Source organism: Uloborus diversus, chromosome 6 (assembly GCF_026930045.1).
Source record: "Uloborus diversus isolate 005 chromosome 6, Udiv.v.3.1, whole genome shotgun sequence".
Taxonomy (NCBI): Eukaryota; Metazoa; Arthropoda; class Arachnida; order Araneae; family Uloboridae; genus Uloborus; species Uloborus diversus.
Genome location: NC_072736.1, coordinates 160,850,302 through 160,877,758, shown reverse-complemented (window position 1 = coordinate 160,877,758; position 27,457 = coordinate 160,850,302). Strand labels below are relative to the sequence as shown.

General features: G+C 32.2%; 1 protein-coding gene across 1 annotated transcript in view; it reads right to left on the bottom strand.

The window, feature by feature from the left end:
* The window catches only part of LOC129224664 (transmembrane protein 62-like), a 55,405-nt gene that overhangs the window by 18,486 nt on the left and 9,462 nt on the right, over positions 1-27,457 (bottom strand). Inside the window, exons 3-7 of the mRNA XM_054859204.1 lie at positions 23,714-23,851; positions 16,673-16,718; positions 9,716-9,863; positions 6,371-6,495; positions 501-623 (exon numbers count right to left, since the gene is read on the bottom strand). Of these exons, the coding sequence (XP_054715179.1) occupies positions 501-623; positions 6,371-6,495; positions 9,716-9,863; positions 16,673-16,718; positions 23,714-23,851 (580 nt within the window). The remainder of the gene's footprint in view (positions 1-500; positions 624-6,370; positions 6,496-9,715; positions 9,864-16,672; positions 16,719-23,713; positions 23,852-27,457) is intronic.

The window sequence follows — 27,457 nt, the reverse complement described above, 5'->3', positions numbered from 1 at the left end:
GAAGACAAAATTGAGGCAGTGAGAAGCAAAGGGATGTAAGTGGACATTTTCAAGTTTTGAGTAAAACGCGTTTAAAGATAACATCCTAGGTTGGCTTTCATTGAATTTTTTTTCTAAATCATGCTGTACAGCAGTACCTACCAGGGCTACTATTACTATCTCTTGCCCCAAGACAGAGGAGAGGTTCACCTACCATGTGTAGTGTACTGGTTATCTCCAAGTTTTTAATTTTGCCACTTACATCCCTTTGCTTCTCACTGCCTCAATTAAAGTTTGAAAACATTAGAATAAAATTCAATGTTTCACATCCAATTTCACATTATTGAATTCTCTTTTTCTTTTAACATACACATAAAACTAGATTCAATTTACTACGGTACCTACATATTTTTTTTAATTGTACTCTCTTTTCCCTTAAAAGCAGTTGAAATCAAAACAGAAGGCCAGGCAGCTAGCTTCCTTAGGCCATGTAGAATGTTGGAAGACACAAAACCACTTACTTTCTGTTTTCCTTCCAATCAGCAAGCTCCAGCTCCAGATTTCCTTGAGGTTGCAAGGTATACATTTGAGGCACCATTCCTCCAAGTGTGTGCAAGTGCCCACACAGATATGGTCCACTGTGCCTGAGAAAGATGAGAAAGGCTTAAAATTTGAAGTGAAAAGAATACAATTGATACATCAAACACTTCTTGTATAACAATTGCAACAAAAAAGTTAACAAGGTTTAGTGTTTTTTACAGCATAACTTTAGCAAAAGTCATACAAATGTAATACGGTCAATTCGCAATAACTGGAATCTAAATGGACCGACGAAAAACTTCGACTTATCGGAAGTTCGACTTACCACTAGTTTCGGTTTTCAACATTTTAATATTAAAAACCATCGAATATTTTAATTAACGTGTACGTAAAACAGACAAAATTACAGAACTTAAAAGTTTTTAAGCACAATTTGCAAAGTTTAGTCAAAAATATTGAGAGAAAAAAAAAATTAAAAGCATGGTTTTGATTTCGATATTAATGGAACCACTTGAGTAGAGCTGATTCTGATTCAGGAAAGGGTGCCCATCTTCATTCGTTTCAAATTAGGATTTGTGGATTCTAATGCTTCAGAAGTTTCACTTTTTCTTTTATTATCATTGACAGAGTACTTGCTTAGACATCTTTAATAGTAAAGAAAACCCATACTGTCTCTCAGAAACTTATCAGCACATGATCAAACTAAGGAATGAAGGGGAATGCATCTTAACTTAAGCCAGCCTTTAAATAAAGATATAATCAGTTGACTTGACAACTTGATAGCTTAAAAGCAAATTGTTGGGCAATTCGAACTGATAGCTCAATCAAAAACCGAAGTTCAAAGAACTAAAAGCAGGTTTTAAGCTAGCAAACCCAACTGAAAATTTGTGGAATGATCTGCTCGGGAAGAAAGGACTTACAGACACATATTTAACAATTAAATAAACATTTTATTAAACAATAAATATGTCAAAACATGGAAATAATAACAAGTGTAAATAAAATTCACATTCCCCAACAATTGAATAAAAAATCCCCCCAAAAATATCAGTAGGAAACATTTCTTAAAAATAGTATCGTTTAAAGTTCCAGTAAAATTTATATGACTAGATTAATATAAGTACAACCTTGAGTCCAATGCCATAAACAGAATAGTTCATACGAACGAGTTAAAAAAGTTCATACCAAACAAACTATCCCTTCCTTAAAAGTTGGCACAACATGTGAGGGCGCGATCCACCAAATTTGGATCCCATATCAAAATTGTCCGTGACCATTCCATGCCACCATGCTGAATTCAGAAAATAAACCTGTCCTCCTGGACAACAGGAACCATCCATCCATCTAACGGACATCCAATCCAGCTCTCGAGCGTGGACCTTCAATGGTCCTGTTTGTTAGGCCTTTTCACAGCAAAAAAAACAACTTGATTCAAACTCTCAATTTTAGAGAGAAAATCCCTCACTTAAAAACTCATCTCAAGGCAACAACTGGAACATGCCCGCATTTCTAGCTGGGCTCAACGACAAAACTTCCTACATCTTTTAAAAAGAATCCACTATACTACGTGGAACTCCGGAGCACACAGCTCCCAGGCACAATCTCAGCACCTCAGAAAAACATCGGACTGCAGTCACAACATAGTAAAACAAGAGGTGAAACAATAAGAGAATGATTGATAGAGAGTTCACACTTAAATAGCATTCCCTATCTCCCTACGCGATGGCGTGACATATATCAAAAAGCATGCATAAATTACGTTGAGGAAACATCTCAACACAGTTTACAGTTTAAAACTAAATTCTTTAAAATTGTTTCCCACATGCATACAGCAAGAATCTATTCAACATCTTTCCCTATGACGTCACATCATCGTGGCGGGTCAACAAACGCATGCTACGCATGCAGGGAATGTTGGCTCTGGGAAACGATTCGAGCGCCGGTAAAATAACGGGATGACTTTCTAAGTTCGAAAAAAGAAGGAAGTAAGTTCTGGAAACTTTTCTAATCCTTCTAAAACTTTAGGAATTTCTCCAAGAAAAAAATAATGGCTCTAGGCCAACACAAATTCATAGTCTAGCAACATGGCAAAGTGTAAACAGTACAGTACAACAAAAGAAAACAAGCTAACTCATTTCTGCATGTGAAACTCCTTTAATGCGCATTGGCTCTACAGGTGCTCTTCTTGCTTTAGAGTTCTATTGTGCAGGGCTTGAAAGTGAAGGTAAATTAATTTTTCTCTCATAGTCACTTGTTTTTCTTTCTTTTTTTTTTCATTCTTTCGAAATAAATTTCGAGTAATCTTTGAAAACCTTTCGAGTTAAAGGAAGTTAACTTCGAGATATTGAGAATAATTAGTATGGAATTAAAGGACAAAATTACAAAACATGGACAAAATTACAAAATTTAAAAGTTTTTAAGCACAATATGCACAGTTTAATCAAAAACATTGAGAGAGAAAAAGCAAAAGCATGGTGTTGTTTTCGATACTGCTGGAACCACTTGAATAGAGCTGACTCTACTTTAGGAAAGTTGCACATCTTTATTTGTTTCTAATTCGAATTCATGGATTCTACCGCTTTAGAAGTTTCTCTTTCAATATCATTGACAGAGTACTTGCTTAGACATCTTTAATAGTAAAGAAAACTCACTCTGTCTGTCAGGAACTTATCAACAAATGATCAAACTAAAGAATGAAGGGGAACGCATCTGAACTTAGGTCAGCCTTTAAGTAAAGGTACAATCAGTTCACTTGACAGCTTAAAGGAAAATTCAGTCCAGCAACTTGTCAAAGTGTAAACAGTACAGTACAACAAAAGAAAACAAGCTACCCCATTTCCGCAAGTGTAACTCCTTTATCGCACATTGGCTCAACAGGCGCTCTTCTTACTTTAGAGTTCTATTGTGTAGGACTTGAAAGTGAAGGTGAATTCATTTTTCTCTCATAGTCACTTGTTTCTTTCTTTCTTTCTTTTTTTTTTTTTTTTGTTCTTTCAAATTAAATTTCGAGTCATCTTTGAAAAAACTTCGAGTTAAAGGAAGTTAACTTCGAGCTATTGATAATAATTAGCATGGAATTAAAGACAAAGGGGTCGGGATTTGATAAAAACTTCATGTTATAGTAATATTCGAGTTATCAGACTTCGAGTTATCGTGAATTGACTGTATATTGCAATACTAAAAACTAAACGCAATCTTTAAGATGAACATAACCTCGTTAATCCAGATCAAAACTGTTGACTTTATCTGTTGAACCTTATTAATTCGATTGTGATTAAAATGAAGTACTTTTAACCTTCTAAGACACTACATTTGTGATCCTTGTCTCATTGTACTTACACATTACCTAATCGTATTATAGATAAGACGAACTATGGTTAAGACCAATTAATTTAAATGGTTCTTTGAGTGCTCTGTATGGATGTTTGATTATATTCACATAAAATACCAATACAATGAAATTCACATTTCAACCAAAAAATTTTCAGGCCCGATTTAATTTCCATTACATTGCGTTAATTCCATTGCAAGGAAATTCCTGTTACAACAAACAAAAGTTGCAGCCTCTTGAAGTTCGTTATAATGGAATTTCACTGTAATTTTAAATTATAGTAGCAAATACAAAACTAAAAGTATGCCAAACATGCATTTTATATATTGAGTAAACATACAACTCTTGTACAGAGTGTAAATAAATTATTGGTAATCTAACATCTAGTGTCAGTCAGATAAAAGTCCAGCTGAACTTTTCCTGAGGGATTTTCATCTGGTCAGTCACCAAGTGATAGGAACAGGGGGGTCCTCAGGGGCAGGGTTCGAAAAAATCCGATATTTTGATATATATCGGAGATTTTGATATCTGTCTGATATTTTCAATTAGCACAAACTAAAGTCTTCAAAATAGTAAATGCATCCTCAAATTACTCTTTATTATTTTACATTGTTATTACAATATGTAGGCATAAAATTAAGGTTTCTTTCATTATTTATATCTAATGTTTCAATTTACATTTCTATCAATTTTAATGGACTGAATTCAGCACTAGCTGTTTTACTCATTTTTCTTCTGTTAGCTACTTTTAGTTATATGACTCAGAAATACATATTATACATTTGTCTGAGCACAGTCATAACACATTTTCATTTTTGCTGAGCGATGTTTAATATTTAATTAGGCACTTTTAATATGAATTAAAATTGTTTTATAACTAATAGTTTTATTAATATAAAATACAAGTAAAAAAAGAATATTATATTACTTTGTTATATTAATGATGAATCAATGCCTCATAAAAATATAGTACATAACTTTTTGGTTATGTTTAATAATAAATAAACAATATTACTATGATTAATGTACTTTTTATATCAAAACTACCATAGTTCAAAAAATAAATATCAAAAATATCAAAATATCATGATATTTCCAAAATAAATATCGGATATATATCGTGATATAAATCATGATATATATCGACTGATATATATCGGTGAACCCTGCCCCCCCCCCCCCCCCCCCCCAGTGATGACAAACTGAACTACTGATGAAAAAGCGTTTGCAGGACAGTGCTTCATTCAAACACAAGACAGTGGGTCAATTTTTTCTTAAGAAATGATATGAAAAATTATTTTATCTAGAAGATTACTTACTGAGCTAACTCAGACAGTGTAAGGAGTAAACTATTGTCTTTCTGACTGTTCCAACCAATCATATGACTAAGAATTAAATAATCCTTTAGTCACGGACTCTTTTTGATTTAGTAGTATTTAGTACATAAATAATAACACAAACTTGGTTTTTGTGTTAAAATTCATTGGAAATTCAGCTCTATTTTTTGACTTAAAAAATTTGCAATTAGGTCAAGAACTTCAAGCACTTTAAGAAAATTAACCATTTTTAAAGTTTAACACAAGAAAAATATGCTATTTCTCATATGCAACTACAGCAAAGGTAAACATTCATTCATAATATCTTTTTGCCATAAAACCATCTAAGAATACACGATAGCTCAAAAAAATTGCAAATTTTTTATCTATTTACGCATCCAAGTTAAGAAAATACCCTGTAATTATATTTTTAAATGAAATCCTCCATTAATAACAAAAGCAGAATTTTATTTAAAAATTATTCATTATTGTATCTTTCTTTTTTCAAAAATACAGCTCACAAACACAACAAAGCTCACTTTGTAGTGACGTAATAAAATGCTGCAAAAAAAATACACAAATGCTTATGTAAATCCATGAATTGGTACACATTTAATTTGATAAAATTTAAGCAAAATTATAATCCTCATATGAATAATAGCTGATGATCGACCCGCCTGTTTCAACAATGAAACTCGAGCCACGGCATGATCATTTGATAATATGTTTTGGTTATATTTAACATGCAAGGAAAGGCTTTATTGTGACAAGGCTGAACTCGATCCAGTAACTTAACTGTTTTACTGGTAAGACTGTCACTTCAGGGGAATGAAGAATCGAAAAAGTGGTTGAAAATTAACACTATACACTGGAGTTTAGGGTTAATCCACTGGAGTTAGGGTTAAAGTTTCTAATATCACCAAACAGGCAATGGTTTTGTTCAAATGTAGAGGAATAGAAGTAATTTTCACACGTCATACCTTGACGGGATGCGTTATAGTTTTTAAATAATTGTTAATTGCAAAAAATTTAAATCGTCAGGAACAAATTCACGTTTTTATTTCATCTATTTTTTATTGCCTTTGAAATAATTTTATTTAATTTTGTTCCAAATCATTGTTCATGGTTCGTACATAAAATTGGAATTTTTTAGAATTTTAATAAATATAAAGCTGTTTCAGATTATGAAATGCAATATCTCTACCTCATGAACTCTCGAACTCCTGGATGAGGAGCCACAATTGTTGAAGTTGGATAATGTCCAAACCAGATGGTGAAATTATTGTCTTGTGCACCCTCTGCTAAGTTTTGGATATGAGAAAACTCTTCCTTGAAAAAAAATAATAAGACAAGATATTTGAATAAGAAGCTTAGAATTTGAATTTCATTTTCAAGTAAAATAATGAGTTATACGTGCACTTTACAGGAAAATTTTATGAGATATCAACACAAATCTAAAATAAATTACACATTACAACCAATAAAATCTATCATTTCAAAATTTAGTTGTTATAAATCAAAACTAACAAAACTCAGAAAATTTTAAGAGCTCATATTTATCTTCCAATTATGTTTATTCATCTCCACATAGTGTAAAATGAAGTCTCCAAAAAGCATCTGGTTGTTGAAAGCGCAAAACTCAAGAACTACCCGGCCGATTTCGCTGAAATATTCTCAGTATCTTTCTTTCTGCTCTGGAAAGGTTTGCAGAACGGTTCGAAAAAAATTCGACAAGTAGTTCTTTTTTTATTCCAATTAAGGCCCAGTTTTCGCATAAATTCCTGAATATAAGGGTGAAAAATTACTTGCACACATTATTGTTACATATCGTTGGAAAGAGCAGAATTTTCAGTGGTGTACAGAATCTGTTCCAATGCTCTAACCTAATTATGGCGGGAGTTATTTGCATTTTTAGCTCGAATTTTTTTAGGTTTAGCAGAAATTTAGGCACTATTTCCTTCTTTAAATATATCAATAAAAAGTGAAGGAACTGTCCCACAGTTTTCTTTTTGACACCATTGGAAAAAGTGACATTTTTTACTCCAGATCTATCTCGACCTATGGTCGAAAAAATTAGCTTCTATCTCAAAAGGAAAAAAGTTACAAGCATTTCTAAATCAAGTTCAAAAAATCTCATGTCCATTCAAATTGTTAATTATTTTCTTTCGCATTTTAATTCCGTAAACTTATATTATTTCGTGCTTCCATGGTTACGTGTTTTAAATCCATCTCTCTGGATTTAATTTTTCAAAAATATTTTAACACCTGTCGTCATTGTTTGGAAGGGAGATTTTGCATGATGTTTTTTTATTTATTTATTTATTTATTTAGGCCTGATTGTTGAATATACGTCACTTGACACAATTTTTCTTTTCAAGGTGGACCGGGCAAAGCCGGGTAACGCAGCTAGAGCACTATATTTAAGGACATGGTAAATGATTTAATGATAAATGTTCATTGATTTTAAACGTTAATAAATATGTTTCAAAAACAGTTTAAGTTCTTCAAAGTTATACACAGCATTACATTTCAAACCTTCCCATGTTATTTTGGTTCATTTGCAAAACATTATAAAAATTACATTTAATGGAAAGTAGCAAATTATATCAATGAAAAGTTTGTTAATAAAAGAGTAAAAACATTTTTAAAAATAAATATCAAAATGAAAAAAAAAATGTTTTTTACATTTTTTATGTAATTACAGAATCAAAACTTACAGATAAGTTTGCAACTCAGGAAGACATTGAAAATAGTAAATTAGATTTTATGCAAAAACAAATTAAATATATTAGACTAGCTGCGCTGCCCGGCTTTGCCCGGTCTACCTTGAAAAAAACCATTGCATCAAGTGAAGTATCTTCAATAACCAGGATTAAATGAAAGAAAAAAAACCATCATGCAAAATTTTCTCACCAAACAATGACGACAGATACTAAAATACTTTTAAGGAATTAAAATAAAATGAGAAAGATGGATTTAAAAGGCGTAACCATGGAAACACAAAGTAAAATAACTTTAAGAAATGAAAATGAGAAAGATGAAAATAAACAATGGATTCAAAAAAGCGTTACCGTGGAAACGCAAAATAAAATGGTTATAAACTTGAATAGAGAACAGATTTTTGAATTTCATTTAATTCGCTTGTAACTTTTTTCTATTGGAGATAGAGGGTTAAACTTTCGACCTAAGGTCGAGTTAGATCTGGAGTAAAAAAAGCAGCTCTATCCAATGCTGTCAAAAAGAAAACTGTGGGACAATTCCTTCACTTTTTATTGATGGATTTAATGAAGAAAGTAGTGCCTAAATTTCAGCTAAGCCTAAACAAATTCGAGCTAAAAAAGCAAATAACTCCCGCTGTAATGAGGTTAGAGCATTGAAATAAATTGCGTAGAACGCAAAAAATTCTACTCTTTCCAACAATATGCAATGTTAATATGTGCAAGTAATTTTTCACCCCCATATTCGGGAATTTATGTGAAAATTGGGTCCAAATTGGAATAAAAATAGAACTATTCATCGAATTATTTTCGAACTGGTCTGCAAACCTTCTCAGGACTTAAAGGAACAAACTGTGAAAATTTCAGCGAAATCGGCCGGGTAGATCTCGAGTTTTGAGAGTTCAAACAAACAGATGCTTTTTGGTCTTTAATTTTATACTATGTAGAGATACAGAAGAAAGTAAAAATGAAGATAACGATAAAAATAAGCATCTTCATATATATATATATATATATATATATATAACAGCAAATTCACTGATTGAGTGACGCTGATGCCACCAACAATGAAACTTGCGCCACAGCATGATAATTTGATAATATTCTCCGCAATGTTTGACATGCAGGGAAATGCTTTATTTTGACAAGGCTAAACTGGATTTGGTAACTTTTACTGGTAACACTGTCATTTTAGGAGAATGAAAAAAATAAAACAAAGTGGTCAACAATGAACGCCATCTACTGAAGTTTAGATTTAATCTAGTGGAGTTAGGGTTAAAATTTCAACTATCAAAATATCATCAAACAAGCAATTGCTTCGTTCAAATGTAGAAGAAATTTTCACCCGTCATACTCTGATGGGCGATTTTCTAGTTGTTATACTGACTAACAAAACAAAAGATTCAGAAAAATATAGCTTCTTAAAAATCAGTTGATACATTACATTAATTGGTAATTCTACCCCTACTCATATTCTTGGGCACTTAATGCATGAACTTGTTTTTTTAGTAAAAGTATTACCATCTTAAAGTGCCTTTGAAAAAATACTAATTTTCAATAATAACTGAAGACACTACTTAATTTATTTACTTTAAAAAATATTTCACTGCTTTTATAGACTTGTTCTTTACTCTAAAGAACAGGCTTCTTAATACCTGAAACATATTTTAAAAATATGGGAAAAAAATTATAGAAAATATGAAACACCCTGCTTATAAAACTTCAATATTTTCAATAAATTCGAAAATGAATTTTGTTTCTTATCAGTGGATGAAAAAAACAACTAAAATAGATGTTATCGAAATATGCATTGCAAGATGACTTAGACTCACTTTTTCTAAGACTCCAAGGAAATTGAAGGGCCTTTTAGGGCCAGGATTCATGCAGGCATCGATCCCAATGAAGTCATAAACCTCAGTGTCATGGTGGAGAGTGTATCTGTATGATCTTCTATGTTGAGCTCCCTGAACGGAGTACTTTCTAAGAAAAGATACATAGTTTGAAAAATAGGGAGTTCATTCCAAATTATTTGAGTAATCTGAATTTTGAGCAGATAGAAAGGGTTTTAACCTTTAAGAACACGGACAGTTTGACGCAGGGTTCGTTGATTTAAATCAGCTTGATTTAAATCATGATTTTAATCAAATGATTTTTTTTTTAAATCATTGATTTAAATCAATTGATTTGAATTAAAAGTTTTTTTTTACCAAAATCTTAAATAAAATCAGCTGATTTTTCTTTTATAAATTAACAAGCAGCGAACATGAATCATTTTTTTTTCCAATTCTTACAAATAACCACTTTAGAATGAAATCACTTCCTTCCTCTTAAATCCTAAAAATGGCAAAATATTTCCAAGGCGCAGTTATTTGAATAAGAAACAAAACTCAGTGTCTTAACTCTAACTCATTGCCTCTTGGTCCGAAAATGATCTCAGTTTCAGACGTCAGTTTTTAAGCTACATAGGGCTCAAAGTGACGAATTTACAAAATTTAAAAAAGTGTACGTTAGCCAATAGTACGCTTACCATATTTCTGAAATCTTCGACTGGGAAAACGGACCCCTTCCCCCTCCCCTCAATGCGGGAATTCGAAAGGGTTCATAACCTCGGCTGGTTTTAGTTTTCTTACACATTAATGTTTATTATTTATTTAAGTAAGATTTTGCATTTTTAGATGGAAATTTAGAATTGCTCTAAGTTTAACTACATAGCATTATACTATTTTAACTTCAACAGGCAAAACTACATAGATCCCTCTTTCTGTGTGAGTAACAGATTTTCACTCTATTGCTTTTACTCCAAAATTACAGTTTAGAACAAAATAAAAATTGTGAGTTTTCTTATACACCATGCCTAATATAGTTCAGAAAAGTAATTGTTCAACATATTATTTTATACAAAAAACGTACATGATAATAGAAGCCTTATCTTCAAGTTAAGCATAAAACAAAATCACATCTTATCTAAGCATTATACGTATTTATAAATCTTAAAATATTATTGAATAGTTAGAGAACTTATCTTAATTTTAAAAGTAAGTTGAATGGATTCATCTATTGTATGAAATATATAATGTTTATAAATGTAAAGTTATTAATATCTACAAATTTTTGAACATTTTAAAAAAGTCCAAAAAATCCGATTCAAATCAAAATACCCAGACTTTTTTAATTTTTTTTATCAAAAAAGTCACAAACCCTGGTTTAAAGTAACATAAGTGGCGTACTAGGTACACAAGCATTTTTTAAAGCTCAATTATCAATTTTTAAAGATTTTCCTATTTAATACAATGTCTAGTAATGTTACAGAAGTAGCAAAGATCTAAATGAACGAACAGACGAACACAATTAAAATGAATATGATCATCATAATATAGTAAAAAATGATGATAACGTTTAATTTGCAAATTTCATGAATATAAAATCAAAAAATTAATTAATAAACAAATAAAAAACGCATTCATAAAAATGATATTTTAGTCATTGAGACAACTCGTTCGCATTTGTTGAACAACTATTGCAGCTCTTACAATTATATTTTATTACGTGTATATGCTTTTTAAATACAAAATTGGGAACATTCACGTGTGGTTTCTATAGAAAATATTAAAAAAGAACAAGAGAAAAAGGCAATTTTTGACTTTAAACACAAGTACGTCACTGAACGGACCTTGCAAAAAAGGTAAATAATGGCCAGGTGTAGGTCAAGCGACTATTTTAAAATTTACAGCTGCTTTCTCGTCCGTGTTCTTAAAGGTTAAAAGGATTTTTAACTGTTCCTCTGGATTCTGCTTTTTTGCCTAGCAAATATTACTACACTTCATTTGTGGGAAAGATTGACAAGATTTAAAAAAAAAAAAGAAATTAATTTGAATTCTGAAATTTTGAATTCAAATTATGTTTTTCACAATCACGACAGGTCCCTACTCATTGGAGTTACTGTTTCTAGAAATGGCTCCTGTCTCCCCAAGTCTGCCTCTCCTCCTGGGCGGTTATGTGCTTATAGTTGTGTGTGCAGGTGCACGTGCGTGCATGTGTAGGCTTGTGTGTGTGCGTAGACCTGTGTGTGTGCACTTAAGCGTGTTTGTGTAACGGAGTGTGTGACTGTGTGTGGGAGTGCGTATGCGCGTAACGATGCGTGAGTGTGTATGTGTGTGAGCGCGTATGTTTGTGTGTAGGCCATGGACGCCACCGACCAAGAGAAGAGGCGAAAGGGGGACAGCGCTCAGGACCGGAGTGCTGCAGAGACCACTGGTCCAAGCTGAAAAAGGAACCACAGGACCAAGGACCGTCAAATGAGAACAATAAACAATCGTGATTGCTCAAAAAAAAAAAAAAAATGAATTGAGCCATTTAGGGAGCTCAATCACCTACTTGGCTTTGGAAACAACAAATTGGTGCCAAGCAGATGGTAAATGCAAATCCTATTGGTCAACTTTTTTTTATTCAAGAGAAAATCCCCAAAAATGGCATAACGGCAAACCTTCTGGAAACCTTGTTGTTTAGTTTCGGTCTATGTATTCTACGAACAGAGGATAAAGTGTGATCATCGTTCCTTTTTCGAAATTTTGCATGCCATCAAGAATTTTTTTTTAAATTTTATATGGAGCTTTGACCAGAGTAGTTCATTGTAATATAATGTAAGAAATCAGGGTCAGAAGTTTTTCAATATTTAATTTAATATTAGTATTTGTTAATCAATTAAAAGAATGTCCAGATCCAAGTACCACAAGCTTCTTCAATATGATAGCTGGCTCTATTTTACATTGGCATTGTGATCAAATGTTAGTTACATAAATGACTTTGGGTTTACTGAGTATTTAAAAACCTTTTGGAACTTTGATTTCATCTTTTGCTCCTAGTTGCACCAAACCAAACATATTTTTATGATCATTTTGCATGGAAGCTGCACCAAAATGCTTTCGTCAGCAAAATTACTACTGTCAGACTTTTTTTTTTCTTTTGGAAGCATGTAAACAATTCTTATAACAATTGATAGTACTTCATTAGAGCACCATTTAATAAATGGTTGGTTTAAAAGAATATTGACTACGTAGCAGAAATTAAAAGAAATTTTAAAGGTTCATATTTCTTTAAATAATTTTGGTGCTACATCATGTGCAATTTACTTTGTTCAAAGAAATATTCGTCTAAAATGTTTAAGCAAAAAAAAAAAAAAAAAAAACTACCCCAACTTCAAGTTTAAAAATCCCACTCAAAATGTTTGTCAGGTTAACCTTTTACCTGCCGATGTTCCCAAATGGGAACATTTTTTTGTGAATTTTTTTAGTAACCTAATTATTTGTTTAGACTTGTCATATTTTCTGAAATGACACATAACAGTATGAATTTATTTTAGGTGTTCTTAATTTTTAAAGTACGTTTAACCTTTATGTTGAAATTAAAGTCAAATTTACTGAATTTCTGAACTTGGAATTTGTCTAAATTTTTCTGTCTCTGCTTTTAAAGAAAAAGATGTAAGAAATATTTTATTGGCGTTATTTTGTAGCCAAAGGACATATATTTTATTTCAACTTAACAAAATATTTCCAATTATTATTTCTTGTGAGTTATTTCCATAAGAACCGACACGTTCCCATTTGGGAACATCGGCGTTTAGAGTATAGTATTTGAAGGGGATTTTCGTCAATCGCGGAATTTGAGTGTGATTCCTCTTTATTTCAAATATTTTGTTGTGGAAGATCTGTTTTGTGTTGAATTCACGAACATACATTTTTTATCAATCAGCTTGCCCTTCACACCACTATTCTATTGTAAATATGACCTTCACACCCGCCTTCATGCATTCTCTCTATTATAAGTAAATCGCGTTTTCGGGGTTTTAATTCTTGTTTTCTACCCTACTCACTTTCTAAGAATTGTATGTGTTTCACACTTTTGAAATGTATCTCGTGACTGACGGGTAGATAAAGATAAGGGCCTTTTATGAACTTTGACCAGTCTCATTTCATCATTTCATTTCATTACTCGGCTCACGTGCGTTCTGTTTCTTTTAGCGAGTCTCATACGTACCAACGATTTTGTTTTTAGACTCAGACTAATGTAGTTTTAATCTATTTAGTGTTTTTGAACTATCATTCCGTATAAACAGCGATTTGCCTCGCAAGTTTTTAACATTAGAAGCTGCGTTAGATTATTTCTACAGCTTATCAGACAGCAAACTTGATGAAGAACACGAGCATGATCTTTGTATTTTGTTACCTGATAAACACGCGAGTCTGAGTGATGAAGAACACATAAACGATGAAGCCTTAAATGAAGTTTATCCTAAAGATGTCTGCGGCCATGTTGACTTGATGCTTAGTGATGAAGATACAGGTTCAAATAGTTCAGATGATCAGCTTCACAATTCAGGATATCAAAAGGGAAACACAACCTCATGCTCGACTCCAAAGGCAAAGAAGTGGAAACAAGAACCCTATCCCAGGTGTAAAAAATATGCTAACTACCAAAAGGCACGAACTTGAGGGTCACGGATTTGGACAAAATTCTAGATAAAGGTCAATTCCCACTAGGTATGAGCGAACGTAAAGCGGTTTGACTGCATAGGCCCTAGTTCGGCAGCAATGGGGGTCAGAAGTTGATAATTTGGACCCAGGATGCAACGGAGTTTCCTTTAAAATTACCATTTTTATCCATTTTTCTGTTACTGTTCTGCAGTATGAGCCATATGCATGCTTACCTTTACATTAATTATGTTGGATACTAATTTTTAATAAGTGGTTCTCGAATTAAAATTGGTTACTACTTTTAACTTCGATAACTTGAATGCCAAAATAACATAGTTACATGATATTTATCGTTTAAAAATGAAAAACTAATTATTTTCGTTTTATATTAATCGTGGGCTAGTAAAAAGTATTTATCGTTTGCTGATAAAAATATTTATCGTCTGCTATCGAAGATACCCCACATTGATAAGCAAAAATGGGAGAGGAGAAAAAACTCTGATTTATTGCACATGGTACACACACAAAAAACAAAAATATACAAGATTGTTTCGACTTTTCAAATAACTTAGATATTGCCCATAAACAAATACGTGTTCTCCCTTTTACTCAATTTACTAACAAAAGATGCCAAAGGTGTTGGGAGATCGAACATAGTGTCGAAGTCTGAAATTCCAATGGAAACGCCATTGCATTTCTAGGGCCAAACTAGCAACTTTGGGCCCTCGTTGCATCCAAATGAGGCCTTATGCAGTCAAACCACTTTACCTGCGCTCATACCTAGTGAAAATGGACCTATATCTAGAATTTTGTCAAAATCCGTGACCCTCAAGGTCGTGCCGTTTGGTCGTAAGTTTGAAAAAAATCTTCCAGGAAAAAAACTCGAAAAATTCCAAAAACTTTAGGCACTGGATCTTCTGCAGTTATTTTTCAAAATACTTCCTCCGGATTATATGCAACATCTAGCTGATATCATATTAACTCTCAGTGAAGGTGTCAAGCAGACATGAACCTAAATCACATCTTCCTGTTCTGAATGTAAAAACAGATAACCATTATCTTGTCCCCTTCACTCAGACATTGTACGGTTTGTCAGAAGAATGTGCGAAAACGGGCATTGAATGTTAAACGAGACTCCGCTCATCTTGCTTCCCTCAATACCATGGACAATAAGGAAGAAAAAGTGTCATTCAGAAGAGAAAAGTATAATAGTATGTAAAATAAACAAAAATATTCATATTTTTTCATCCATTTCGAAGTAATAAAGTTTCGAGATCAATCCTCCCGTTTACTTCATTACAAACGCCGATGTTCCCAAATGGGAACATCCTGAAATTCCTATTTAGAAATTTTTTTTCGCCAAAACATGTTTAGGTTAGCTATACTAGAGGTAAATTGAGATATTTAAGCAAAAAATTAAAATTAAAAATTAAAAATTTGAATTACAGCGTTTAAAAGGTTAAGAAATCCTGCCTTACATTTTTCCTAAGTGTGAACCCTGAGCATGAATTTCGTGGTTAACTTCTTGTTCACCCAATGTTGCCCCTTATTGAATGCTTAGCAAATGTGCAAAGTTGAAAATTGTTAAAATTTGATGTTAGTTGTATCACAATAAGTTAAAATAAATATGCTAATCTGGTGTAGGCCTCGTAACATTTGATGTATTCCCTCACCTTCCTAACTTGTATTACTTATCAAGGGCATCAATTTTAAAAGTGTTATTAGTAGATTTAGAACACAAAATTTCCATTTGAAATGTAACATAACTATTAAGTCTTTTGCTAAATTTAACTTTGTATAGTCATGTATTCTGACATTTTTTTTTTCATTAAATAAAACACATCACATATTTCCAACAAACTTTGGATAAAAGCAAATGTGAAAGAATAATCAACAGTGACAGCAAATTTTTCGTGATCTTTAAATAAAAATTATTTCTGTGCCAAGCTTTGTTTTTGATCGATACAATTTTAATTATAAACAGATTTTGATTGATAAAAGAAAATATAACGACGTTAAATGGCACAAAATTTGCAGATTACCGCATAACTTGTTATGGAGTTCCTGGAAACCCCGAAACACACGTTTGCAATAATCCAAAGTTTTTGTACCGTTTAACGTAATTATATTTTCTTTCAGATTCCTAAAAAAGGTATTTATTTATTTTTTGTTCATTTCCTAGATTTCTATTAGTTTATGATCATGTATCACAATATACGATCATGAACTAATAGACACAATATATCACAATATAATATACATTATTTATTTGACTAAATTATCAGACTATTTAAACGAAGATTTCAAAATAATGCATACCTGAAAAAATCATCTTTACTGTCCAGTGACTTAACATTGAAATTATCTAAAATAAAATGGAGAGAAAAAACTTACATCTAAAAAGTATTTTCAAAAATGAAAATTCCTAAAATCCATTTAACATTGTCATAAAAAATAAAAAGATAGCAAAAAGGAAAAAAATACAAAACAGGGATTAAAAATATTGAAAAGTAAAAAATTCTAAAGTGAAATGATTGAAAAAGAAACAAACATGAATATGTGCTTAAGGGCAGGGGTGCCCACGGGGGGGGGGGGGGATTATGGCACAAGTTGCGCCATCAAAATTTGGGGGGGGGGGGGAAGGATTTTTTTAAATTTATTTATTGGTTTATTTCTAATTTAAATTATTTATTTTATTGTATTCTGTTTATGTTTCATTTTTTTATTTAGTTTGTGCGTGTGTCTCTCATTGGCCTAGCACTGCACTTTTCTAATCAAATAATAATAACAATAGTAATAATAAGTAAATAAATAAATAAAATTATTTTTAAAAAGTAAATGAAATAAAAAAAAGAACTAATAACTAAAAAATTAGCATTTAAAAAAAGTAAATAAAATTTAAAAAAAGAGCTAAAAATAAAAAATTTAAAAGGGAAAGGGTGTTGAGAAATTTTGGGGAGGGGGGGGGGCAATTTGTGCCATTGAACTTGCAGGGGATGGGCACCCCAGCTTAATGGTGTACTCAAAGTACTTGCTGAAACAAACAAAAAAAAAACTGTTGCATATTAAAATGTACATTTATATCTGCTTTGTAACAAATTTAAATGTTATAAAACTCGGAAGGTTAGTGTTAATTAAAGTAGAGAGTATGGCAAATGAAGGTGAAAGATGAATATCAATGAAATCTTATCTTTGTTGTATACTTAGGTGAAGGAAATAGGAAGCCCAAATCAATAAACTGTAATACTGTAGAAGTTCTTTAAAGAAAACATTACGCTTATTTTTATTTATTTTTTTTTTTTTTCTTTCTAATGGGGCTGTATAAGAGACCCACCTCAAGAGGTGTCTGGGCCATAACCAGACCTAGTGCGCTTCCCAACAATGCATCAGTCTTTCGTGTGTCACCATTAAGGCGCTGATGCATGACACGTTTTTGATGCCCAGTTTCCACCAGATGGAGGCACCTGGGCTCTCATTTGATGCGAACTTGCACTAGGAATTTAATTTAGCCGAGGGATATTCTAAGCCAAACGAATGGCCAAGGGATCTTTTACATGCCGCATAATCATACGACAAAGGCGCTGAAGATTTTCTGCATCTCGAAAATCCACCGACTGGGCACCCAGGTCAGAACCTGGGTCCCCAGGCGTAGAAGGCCAGCGCCTAACCATCACGCCACCAGCTGCCCCACGCTTAAAACTTTTGAAAGGAGAAAAGGAATACAACTTCTCTGGTTCCGCTGGGACAGTAAAATTTACGCTCTGCTAGTCCGATGGACCAGAGGACCACTATTAACTTTGAGTCTGCCTTTTATATATATACATAATTGTTCATAAAATAATATGTACTCATACATCCTGAAGAAAACTTGATTTAATCACTACAAATTTTGAAGATTAACTATTTAGCCATCATCTTTCATCTCTATTCTTTACCACGGTTTGAAAAAACTTAGGTGTTTTGAAAAAGACCAGTCCACCTGGGCTTTAGATCAAATAGACGGGTTTTTGATGGAAAACCCGGGCTATCTCAAATTGTTTTAAGAATAATTTTAATTTCAATTTTTATTTGTACCAAACTAATACTTTGCTACTTTTACTTTTTATAGAGCTGTATGTAATTTCAAATTATGCATCTATTTTTACTAAAATAAATTGCAAAAAATCCTAAAATTAAAGAAAAAAAAATTGATAATTTTGAGAACAATATTTTGCAAAACGTGCTCCTTATAATCTTGAAACACATTATGTATTAATTTTTTTTGCATTTTTTTCTTCTAACGTATGACATAGTTTCACGATTAAGGGGCAACATAAACGATAAACATTAATATATACAAAATATTTTTTAATTAATTGACTCGAGAAATAAAAGTTTGAACAATAAAATTAGTGAGTCACATAATAAATCTTGCATATAATAATACAAGAATATGTTATAAATATTCAGGTATGGTTACAGTTTACAGAATATGTTGCAACCATCAAACAGGTTGGGTACTTTGGGCTAATTTCATGTGATTATTGTAATCTAACTTTTACACTTGGCAACCTTTCACTAATTCGCTGTTAAAAAAAGACATTCCCCTAGCACAAGGCATCAAAGCCATTATCCCAACAATGTAAAACACATTATTGAAATTGATTGCAATAATAATTGCTCATTTTGGTCTCCTAAACATTTAAAAAATAATAAATTATAACATTCATAAGTAGTTTTAATTTTTAATACTTAATTAATTGCCCAGAAAGGAAAATAGCAATTTCTCAACTAGGTACTGATCGATATAGTTATAATATTTAGTCTGTTTCAAAATGCAGTAAATTCTGAAAAAACCCACCCTTACCAGGATACGATAGTGGGTTTTCTCACATGGCCCTACCAGAAAAAAACCGGGCAGGTTTTTTTTTTTTTTGTGCAAGCCAGGTATGGTGAACCCTGATCTTCACCAACAATTTAATGCAAAAAAAACTATTTTTTTTTTCATAAATAGGAAAGTATAATACTATGTTTAAAAAGGATATTTCTGTACAGGTTGCAAACTTAGAAAGGATCGTTTTATTAAATACTAGCTGCATTGCCCGGCTTTGCATGGTTTACTTCGGAAATAAAAGTTATGTCAAGTGATGCATGTTCAACAATCCGGTTTCAATTAGAGAAAAAAAAAATACGGTAAAATTTCCCTTCAAAATGATCATTCTTAAAGAAAGAAAACAGCAAATCAAAAATTCCCGAATAAATTAAACGCAATCATCCATAATTACACCTCAAATCCTAAAAAAAAAGAAGATAAATCGCCAAATAATAATCAAAAGGGGAAATTTTTACCTCGAAACACAAAATTTCATTTAGTCCAAGTCAATAATAAATTACTTTTAAATAAAAAAAAAACGCCTTCAAAAAATACCCAGGAACTAAAAAGCAAAAAATAACTGATTACACTTACATTCTATTTCCTACCCAAACATAGAAATGAAATTTATTTTACAATTCCAGCACAAAAATCAACTAAACTAAACACCGAATTAAAAATAAACACTTATTTAAATTACTATACGATGAATTATTTTAAATACCTAACTAATTATATACGATCTCTTAATTTTTAATAATCTTTTGAAGTCGGGGCCTCCCATAAACAACTACATAACGTAACTGACAACCCACCGAATCCTGAATTAAACACTAATTTAACTATACGCGAAATTAGTCTTTAAAACTAAACCTACTCAGTTACGTTGGATAGTAGTTTATAGGAGGCCCCGACTTCAAAAAGTTATTAAAAATTAAGAGATTGTATATAATTAGTTAGGTATTTAAAATAATTCATCCTATAGTAATTTAAATCAGTGTTTATTTTATAATTCGGTGTTTAGTTTAGTTGATTTTTGTACTGGAATTGTAAAATAAATTTCATTTCTATGTTTGGGCAGGAAATAGAATGTAAGTGTAATCAGTTATTATTTGCTTTTTAGTTCCTGGGTATTTTTTGAAGGCGTTTTTTTTTATTTATTTAAAAGTAATTTATTTTTTGCTTTTTAGTGGTGAAATAACACACCGAGCGTCTCGGAGACTTCCGACGACTGTGAAGAAAGGCTTTTTCAAATGCGTAACTATGTACAAAAAAAATTGTCTTCATCATTTGTTCAACTTTATCAAAGTTTGCTTTCGGAAAGCAAATGCATGAGTCACTAAAAAAAAATTAAATGCTTTAAGTTTAAATTTGTAAAATTGTGAATTTTAGAATTGTAATATTGTAAATTGTAATTTATGTTTTGCAATTCGTGTCATGTAACTCGTAATAAAAGTCGCATGTTTCTTCACATGGCCCCACTATAGATGAAGATTAAAAATTCCACTAGAATGAATTTTATGTTTGCTTCAGAGAATCCTTAATTCAAAATTTTCATTATCATTACTCTTAATAATATATATTTTTAGTACTTTCTTTAACTATAGGTAAAGAAAGTATAAACCTTTGTTTTATGGCCTTTGTTTATCAATGGGTTTTATATTTAATCGTTTGTGAGGGAAATTGCATGAAATTTATTGTTTTACCCTTAACTTTTCCCTAAAGAACAAATAGGGTAAATCAAAGATTTGGAACCTAAGTTAGACCACCCATAAATAAAACCACCACTAAACAAAAAAAAAGCATAAAAACCGGTTCACTAAGTGAGACGATATACAAAGTTAATAAAGTACAAATCGATTTAAATCTCACTATGATATTTGAAGAGTTCCCTTAATTTCATCAAACTTGAACTTGATTAACATTAGACCTCCGCGGAACTATGCTATTTCAAACAAAAAAAGACTTTTCCTTATCGGTACAGGCAGGGGCGTGCACAGAAATTTTGGAGCCCATCACAAATGACTTTTCCGGGCCCCTCTCCATATTGTTTACCCCTATATTTCACCGCCAGTTACAAAAATATTGGGTCCCCTCCAGGCTTGGGCCAACAGGTGTCCCTCCCCCCTCCCTGTGCACACCCCTGGGTACAGGTGTCTTCGAGTATTTATGGAACATTGTACAAAGAAAAACAAATCCGACAAGTTCAGAACCTCCTCCTTTTTTTGAAGTCTGCTAAATAATATAACCCTAATTTCAAATTGAACTGGCGGCATCGTGAAATAGTAAATCTAGAATATTGGTCAAACTTCAGAAACCATACACAGTTATAATGTATATTATTAAAGAATATAAATTAAATCGTGGGGGAGGGGTGTTCTGTATTCAATTGCCCCTCAATTGAACACTAAATATATTTAAAAATTGGAATATTAAATATTGAACTTTATATTTTAGTGCCTAAATAAAGTTATTTATTAGTAAATAAAATATTAAGGTAATTGATTCAACTATTAAAGTAGCAAAACATATTTAATTTACTGCTTTGCTATGCAGTAATAAATACATTAGTAACACCTATAATAAAAAATTACCATGTGGCGCAGCGTTGAGAAAATTAATCATCCATGTGCCGCGAGAATTAAATATCGTTCAAGAGAAAGCCAAAACCTTAGGTGTGAAAATACACCGATCACAGCAACACCACGTGACCATGATGTATGAAATTTAAAGTTTCTTGGATTTCTCCGAGACCCCTTATCAGATCCAGACCAAATTACAAGGGGACCATCTGGGAAGTATACCCTTCCAAATAAAAAAAAAATTCAAATCGGTCCAGTAGTGTTGGAATAATTTGAAAACACACATAAAAAGCCGCAATACGAAATCATAACCTCCTTTTTTGAAGTCGGTTAAAAAAAAATGGCAACCTTCTGAATGGGTTTATTCACGCTAATTTAAAACGAGATTGCGCAAACGATAAATTTCCAATATAAAATTTCTGTTTCATTAGGCTTAAAATGGTTTTCAATTTTTTCTCCGTGATTTTACTGCTTTAGTTTTTTTGAAAATTTGAAGGAATTAATTCAATTTCAGGGGTATTTTTTGTGGGCTTTTGAATGGCTCTAAATTTGAACTGATGGGATAATTATTTCGGGTAGAAAGAGCCATTTAATGCTATTTTCGGGCCCCAAAAGTAAAATTCGAACTGTTCATTTCTGTTTTGGCGTTCAAAACCTCCCTACGTTCCTTCTCGGGCGCCGAAGTAGCTCCCTGCTAAATTTGGTCGAGATCAGACGAAAACTGCGAATTTGTATAGGGAACATACATATATACACACACATATATACAGGGTGATTATAATTAAAGTTCCACTTTCAAAACACTAAAAATAAAACCACTGGTCAGAATGACCTCAAATTTCAACGGAATATTATCGAAGAAGGGAGAAAACGTATGACAAAAGAAAAATAAATAATTGGAATTTTTAGCAATAGCGCTGCAAGTGTCACTATGTAAATCAAAACACCTGTCATGCGCCCGACTCATTGAAGTTGTTATAAAAACGCCAAATACACATTTTCTTCCTCATTTCGCATCTGAGAAGTTCACTATGACTGGCTCAATGAAAGACCTGGCCGTCCCGATCACCAGATCTTAACCCGTGTGACTTCTGGATATGAGGCTATCTGAAAGCTGTTGTGTTCAGTGCTCCGATTGCAAACTTTGCTGAGCTGAAGGATTGCATTACGCAACACATTCTAAACGTGACCCCGGAAACACTTTAATTAGTCGTGGAACATGCTGTTTCTCGATTTCAACTTGTTACAGAAAACAGGGTACATTATACTGAACATCTTTTGCGCCAGTCTCACGAAAATTAAAGACAGATTTGATTTTTACTGATGCTTTTTATGCGGTTTTCGGCCTCAGGACAATTAAAAACCGATTTTTCCCATCCGATGTGATACGACGTTTCCGTGTTGTATGGGCTTACTTAACTAACAGTATCACACCAATATCCTCGTGCACGCTGAGTAGTACGGTGTTTTAAGGTATAGTTTACACCTTAGGTAATATTTTATGATTTATTTGTAATTTTAGTCGACCACTATTAAATTATGATGCTTACAGCACCATCTATTGCTAAAAGTTCCAACTATTTATTTTTCTTCTGCCATCAACTTCCCCCCTTCTACGATAATATTCCGTTGTAGTTTGACGTCATTCTGACCAGTGGTTTTATTTTTACAGCGTTTTGAAAGTGGAACTTTAATTATAATCACTCTGTATATTCTCTGTTTTATTTATATAGATTATCATACATTAACATAAAGTCATTTTTGAATAACAATTACATCATTACAATTATCTTTTCCCATTTCTGTATAACAAACTTAAAAAATATTTTTTTCCCTCAGGGAATGCATACACAATAATGTCTTTTTTCACAGAGCATTATAATCATCATTACAAGCCATTAAGTTATTTTTGAAAAAATAACCTACCATGATTTCCACGTATGTCAAGCCATGTGGTGTTTGAGGTGACTCCAGTCTCATTCAATATGCTCCAGTACATTTCCCACTCTTCTGGGAATTGGCGCGAGCCCAAAATATCATTAGTTCGGGCATCCACCAAGTCACCTGTGTGCAATGATAAATTAATTGCAAGTTAATTTCTCACATATTAATTGCAAGGACGGATACAAGGGAGGGATCCTGCATCAGCAATTTTCCCGAGTTGAAGTCCTGTTTTAGTTGAACTTCGATGAGAGGATAGGGTTGCTAAAATTCCCCAGAAATATTATGAAATTGGAGTTTTAAAATTAAAATTTTGCATACCTCTTTTTAGTTGTTTTGGATGAATTGCTGTGGCAGCCCCCCCCCCCCCCCCTCCCCAAACATGAAAAAACCAGGTATGTTGTACGAAGTAAGTTAAAAAATCAATCGCCACCTCCTTGAAACATTTCTGGATCCGTCCTTGATTAGTTGCAAAACTGATGATGAACATTAGTGAAAATGTAGGATATTAAAACAAGAATAATACATCATTAGCTACTGATACATAATTCAACAGGAAAACCCAAAATTTAACAAACAAAAAAAAGAAGATTGAATTAAAGACCATTAACAAAGAAATTTCGGTCCTTTTCTGTTAAAGGTCACTTGGTTAGCCAACTTCGTTTACATTCTACCTTGGCGACGATAGAAAAAATGCTTAAAGTGATTGGTGATATGGGCAATTTTCAAAAGGTGGGAACAAACACAGACCTCAACTTTGAAGCTTCAACACCAAATAACTTTCATTTTAATTAACTCAAAAATTTTTGAGTTAAACTATAATACTGTATAGAGACAAGAATTGACATAAATTATGGAAAAAATGCTCTTCAAATGCCCTTAAAAAAATATTTTCTTTGCTAAAGGGCACAATTTTGGACATACCAAAACGTTAACTGAGCAAATGCACCATTTAAAAAAAAAAATTTTTAAATTATTTTCATACGTTTCAAAAAAAAATTAAAGGTATGAATCTTACACTGAATAACTTTTTGTTAATATTTTACACAAATAACAAAAGTAAAGATAGATTATTTACTTTGTAAACGATTTTTAAAAAACGTAAGTTTGAAATTTGATGTATGTCCAAAAGTTACGATCTTTACAACGCTATTATTTGAGAACTAAGTATATGATGTTTTCGTTTTAAAGGTATTTATCGATCCTCAAAATCAATTTTTAATTGTTTTAAAGTGTTTTCATAAGCTTTTATGCAGTATCTTAGAAGAAAAATGATTTTTCTTAAACATACATGTGAGATGTCCAAATGGCGTTACGATCTTGACGCCGATAATTCTGTCCGTTTATTCATAATTTTTGATGATCCACTGTCTTCTAACCTCAATAAAAAAGGTTATTATAATTTTATCTTCTTTAATCCATTGGTATTTTGCATAATTAATACGTTACACATAGAACAATACATAAATTACAGTAGAAACATGGCTGGTTATGTTCGTAACGAAAGCTATTTTGCGCTAAAATCGCCAAGCAAACCTCCATTGGCGACAACACAGTATGCGATCAGCTAAAGGTTACCAGAGAGGAATTCCAGTTTGACAAATGTAGTTTATCGTCAGCTGCACCAGTTTTGGCGACTTTATCACCTGCGCTAGCAATTTTTTTTATTTTTAATTTTTTAGAGTAAAAAAAAATCCTTCTGCAGTTGATTTGTAAACAAATATCAGTTGGTAATTTTCATTCTATCTTGAGATTTGAGAGATAGTAAGCCTTTTGAATTAACAACATGTTTTGAAAAAGTGCTTTAAACAATTTAATTAAGTTCTTTTATGGAATTTGTATTTATATGCTTTTTGAAGTCATTATTGATTTTTAATACCTATTTGCAAAAGGATTTATTGCAAAGTTTAATGCTCACACGAGATTATGTCTCCTAGAAGTAGAACAAAAAGTGAGGTTCTGGTAGAAGTACATTCTAAGTTTGGAAAATATCTGCAGAAATGAAAGTTAATAATCCAGAAAAATACAAATGTTATTTAATAAAAGAAGCTACGAGTTTGTATAGTTATTTCCATGAAGCTTTTTTTTACCTTTCATCAACTTCTTCAAAATCATTCCAAAACTTTATTATATGTAAAGAGCAGTATGTATAGCCATTCAAGTACTTCATTAATATCCTCTTTATTATTAAATTTCAAAATTCAAAAAGTAGTAAATAAAATTTTCATTGGAAAAGTTAAAAATCAGAATAACAACTGTCAAAAATGGTGAAACTTACATTATGATGATGTCCAAAATCCGTTACCTACAGGACAACAATGTCCAAAATCTGTTACCTACAGACAGCTGATTTAATTTGCTAATTAACAATTTTTACAAATACCTGCTGTCTTTTCATGTTCATATATTGTGTTCTAGGCATGCATGCTGTAGAATAAAAGCAAAATTGATGTCAAATTTGAAAATTTTTGAAATTGCTCAAAGTTAACTTTTTTGTTCCCACCTTTTGAGAACTGCCCATATCTAAAAATATATATCAGTCTTATAATTTAGAAATTAAAGTTGTTCAATGTCGACAACTGCAAAATTTTTAGTTTGCAAGAGCAATAAATAAATTTAAAATCTTAAAGAAAAGTACCGAAATTTTGAATTAGTCATGCATCAAGCATTATATGGATGCCTCAATTGCCAAATCGATTAACTCCACTCTTTTTTAAAAAATTCTCATTTCTGCTTTAATAGTGCATTGTCAATTCTTAGCATGTGAATTTGTATTAAAGGTTTGGTTCAGTACATTTCTGACCATGTGATGGCAGAAAATGTAACACGAGGGCAGGGGCGGCATTTCAGCATTTCATTTGGGGGGTCGAGTTTCTTTAATACGAATAGTCTCAGTATGGAACAAAACACATATTGGCTAACAGCAAGTATTATCATGATATGGGGGGGAGATTGCATACTTAAAGAGCCCCCAGAAAAGATATTTGTTGATGTGAGGTTTTTTTTTTCAGTATTTTTAAAGTAGAGACGTACCGAGTAGCACTTTGGCCGAGTAGCCGAGTACCGAGTACTCGGCCTTTCACTACTCGGCCGAGTACCGAGTTACCGAGTACTCGGCCTTTTACTACTCTGCCGAGTTACCGAGTACAATTATGTTTTAAGTAGAACCACTGACACACATGTGATGAATTTTGAACTTATTGGAATAGTAGTATAGACCTCCTTGTCCATATAATAGTTATTAAAACTAAATTCTTCCTGAAATTTAACTATGAATTACATAAAAAATTTTGTTTGTGTCAAAAATTTTACAAAATTTTTTTTTTTTAATAAATAAATAAAAGGTATGATAATCAAGTTGGAATTAAAACAAATTACGGTAAAATCCCTCTAATGCGGACACTAACAGGACAGTTTTTTTTGTCCGCAACAGAGAGGTGTCCACAGGACAGGGATTTAATAAAGTTATTTGTATTGGAACTGGGGAATTAAAAATTGTCTGCATAAGAGTGGTGTCCGCCGCCTTTGAGGGGTGTCTGTTAGGAGGGGTTTCACTGCATACCAATCAATTATTGTTTTAGTCTGCCAAACATAAATAATTTTTAAAAGCAGATAAAACAAATGTTCAGGAACACTGCAGACACGTGTTTCGCCCCCCCCCCCCCCCCCCCCCCCGTTACAAGGAACGTCTTTTTCAGTGCATAACATGTGAGTTAAAGAATGTAAAGA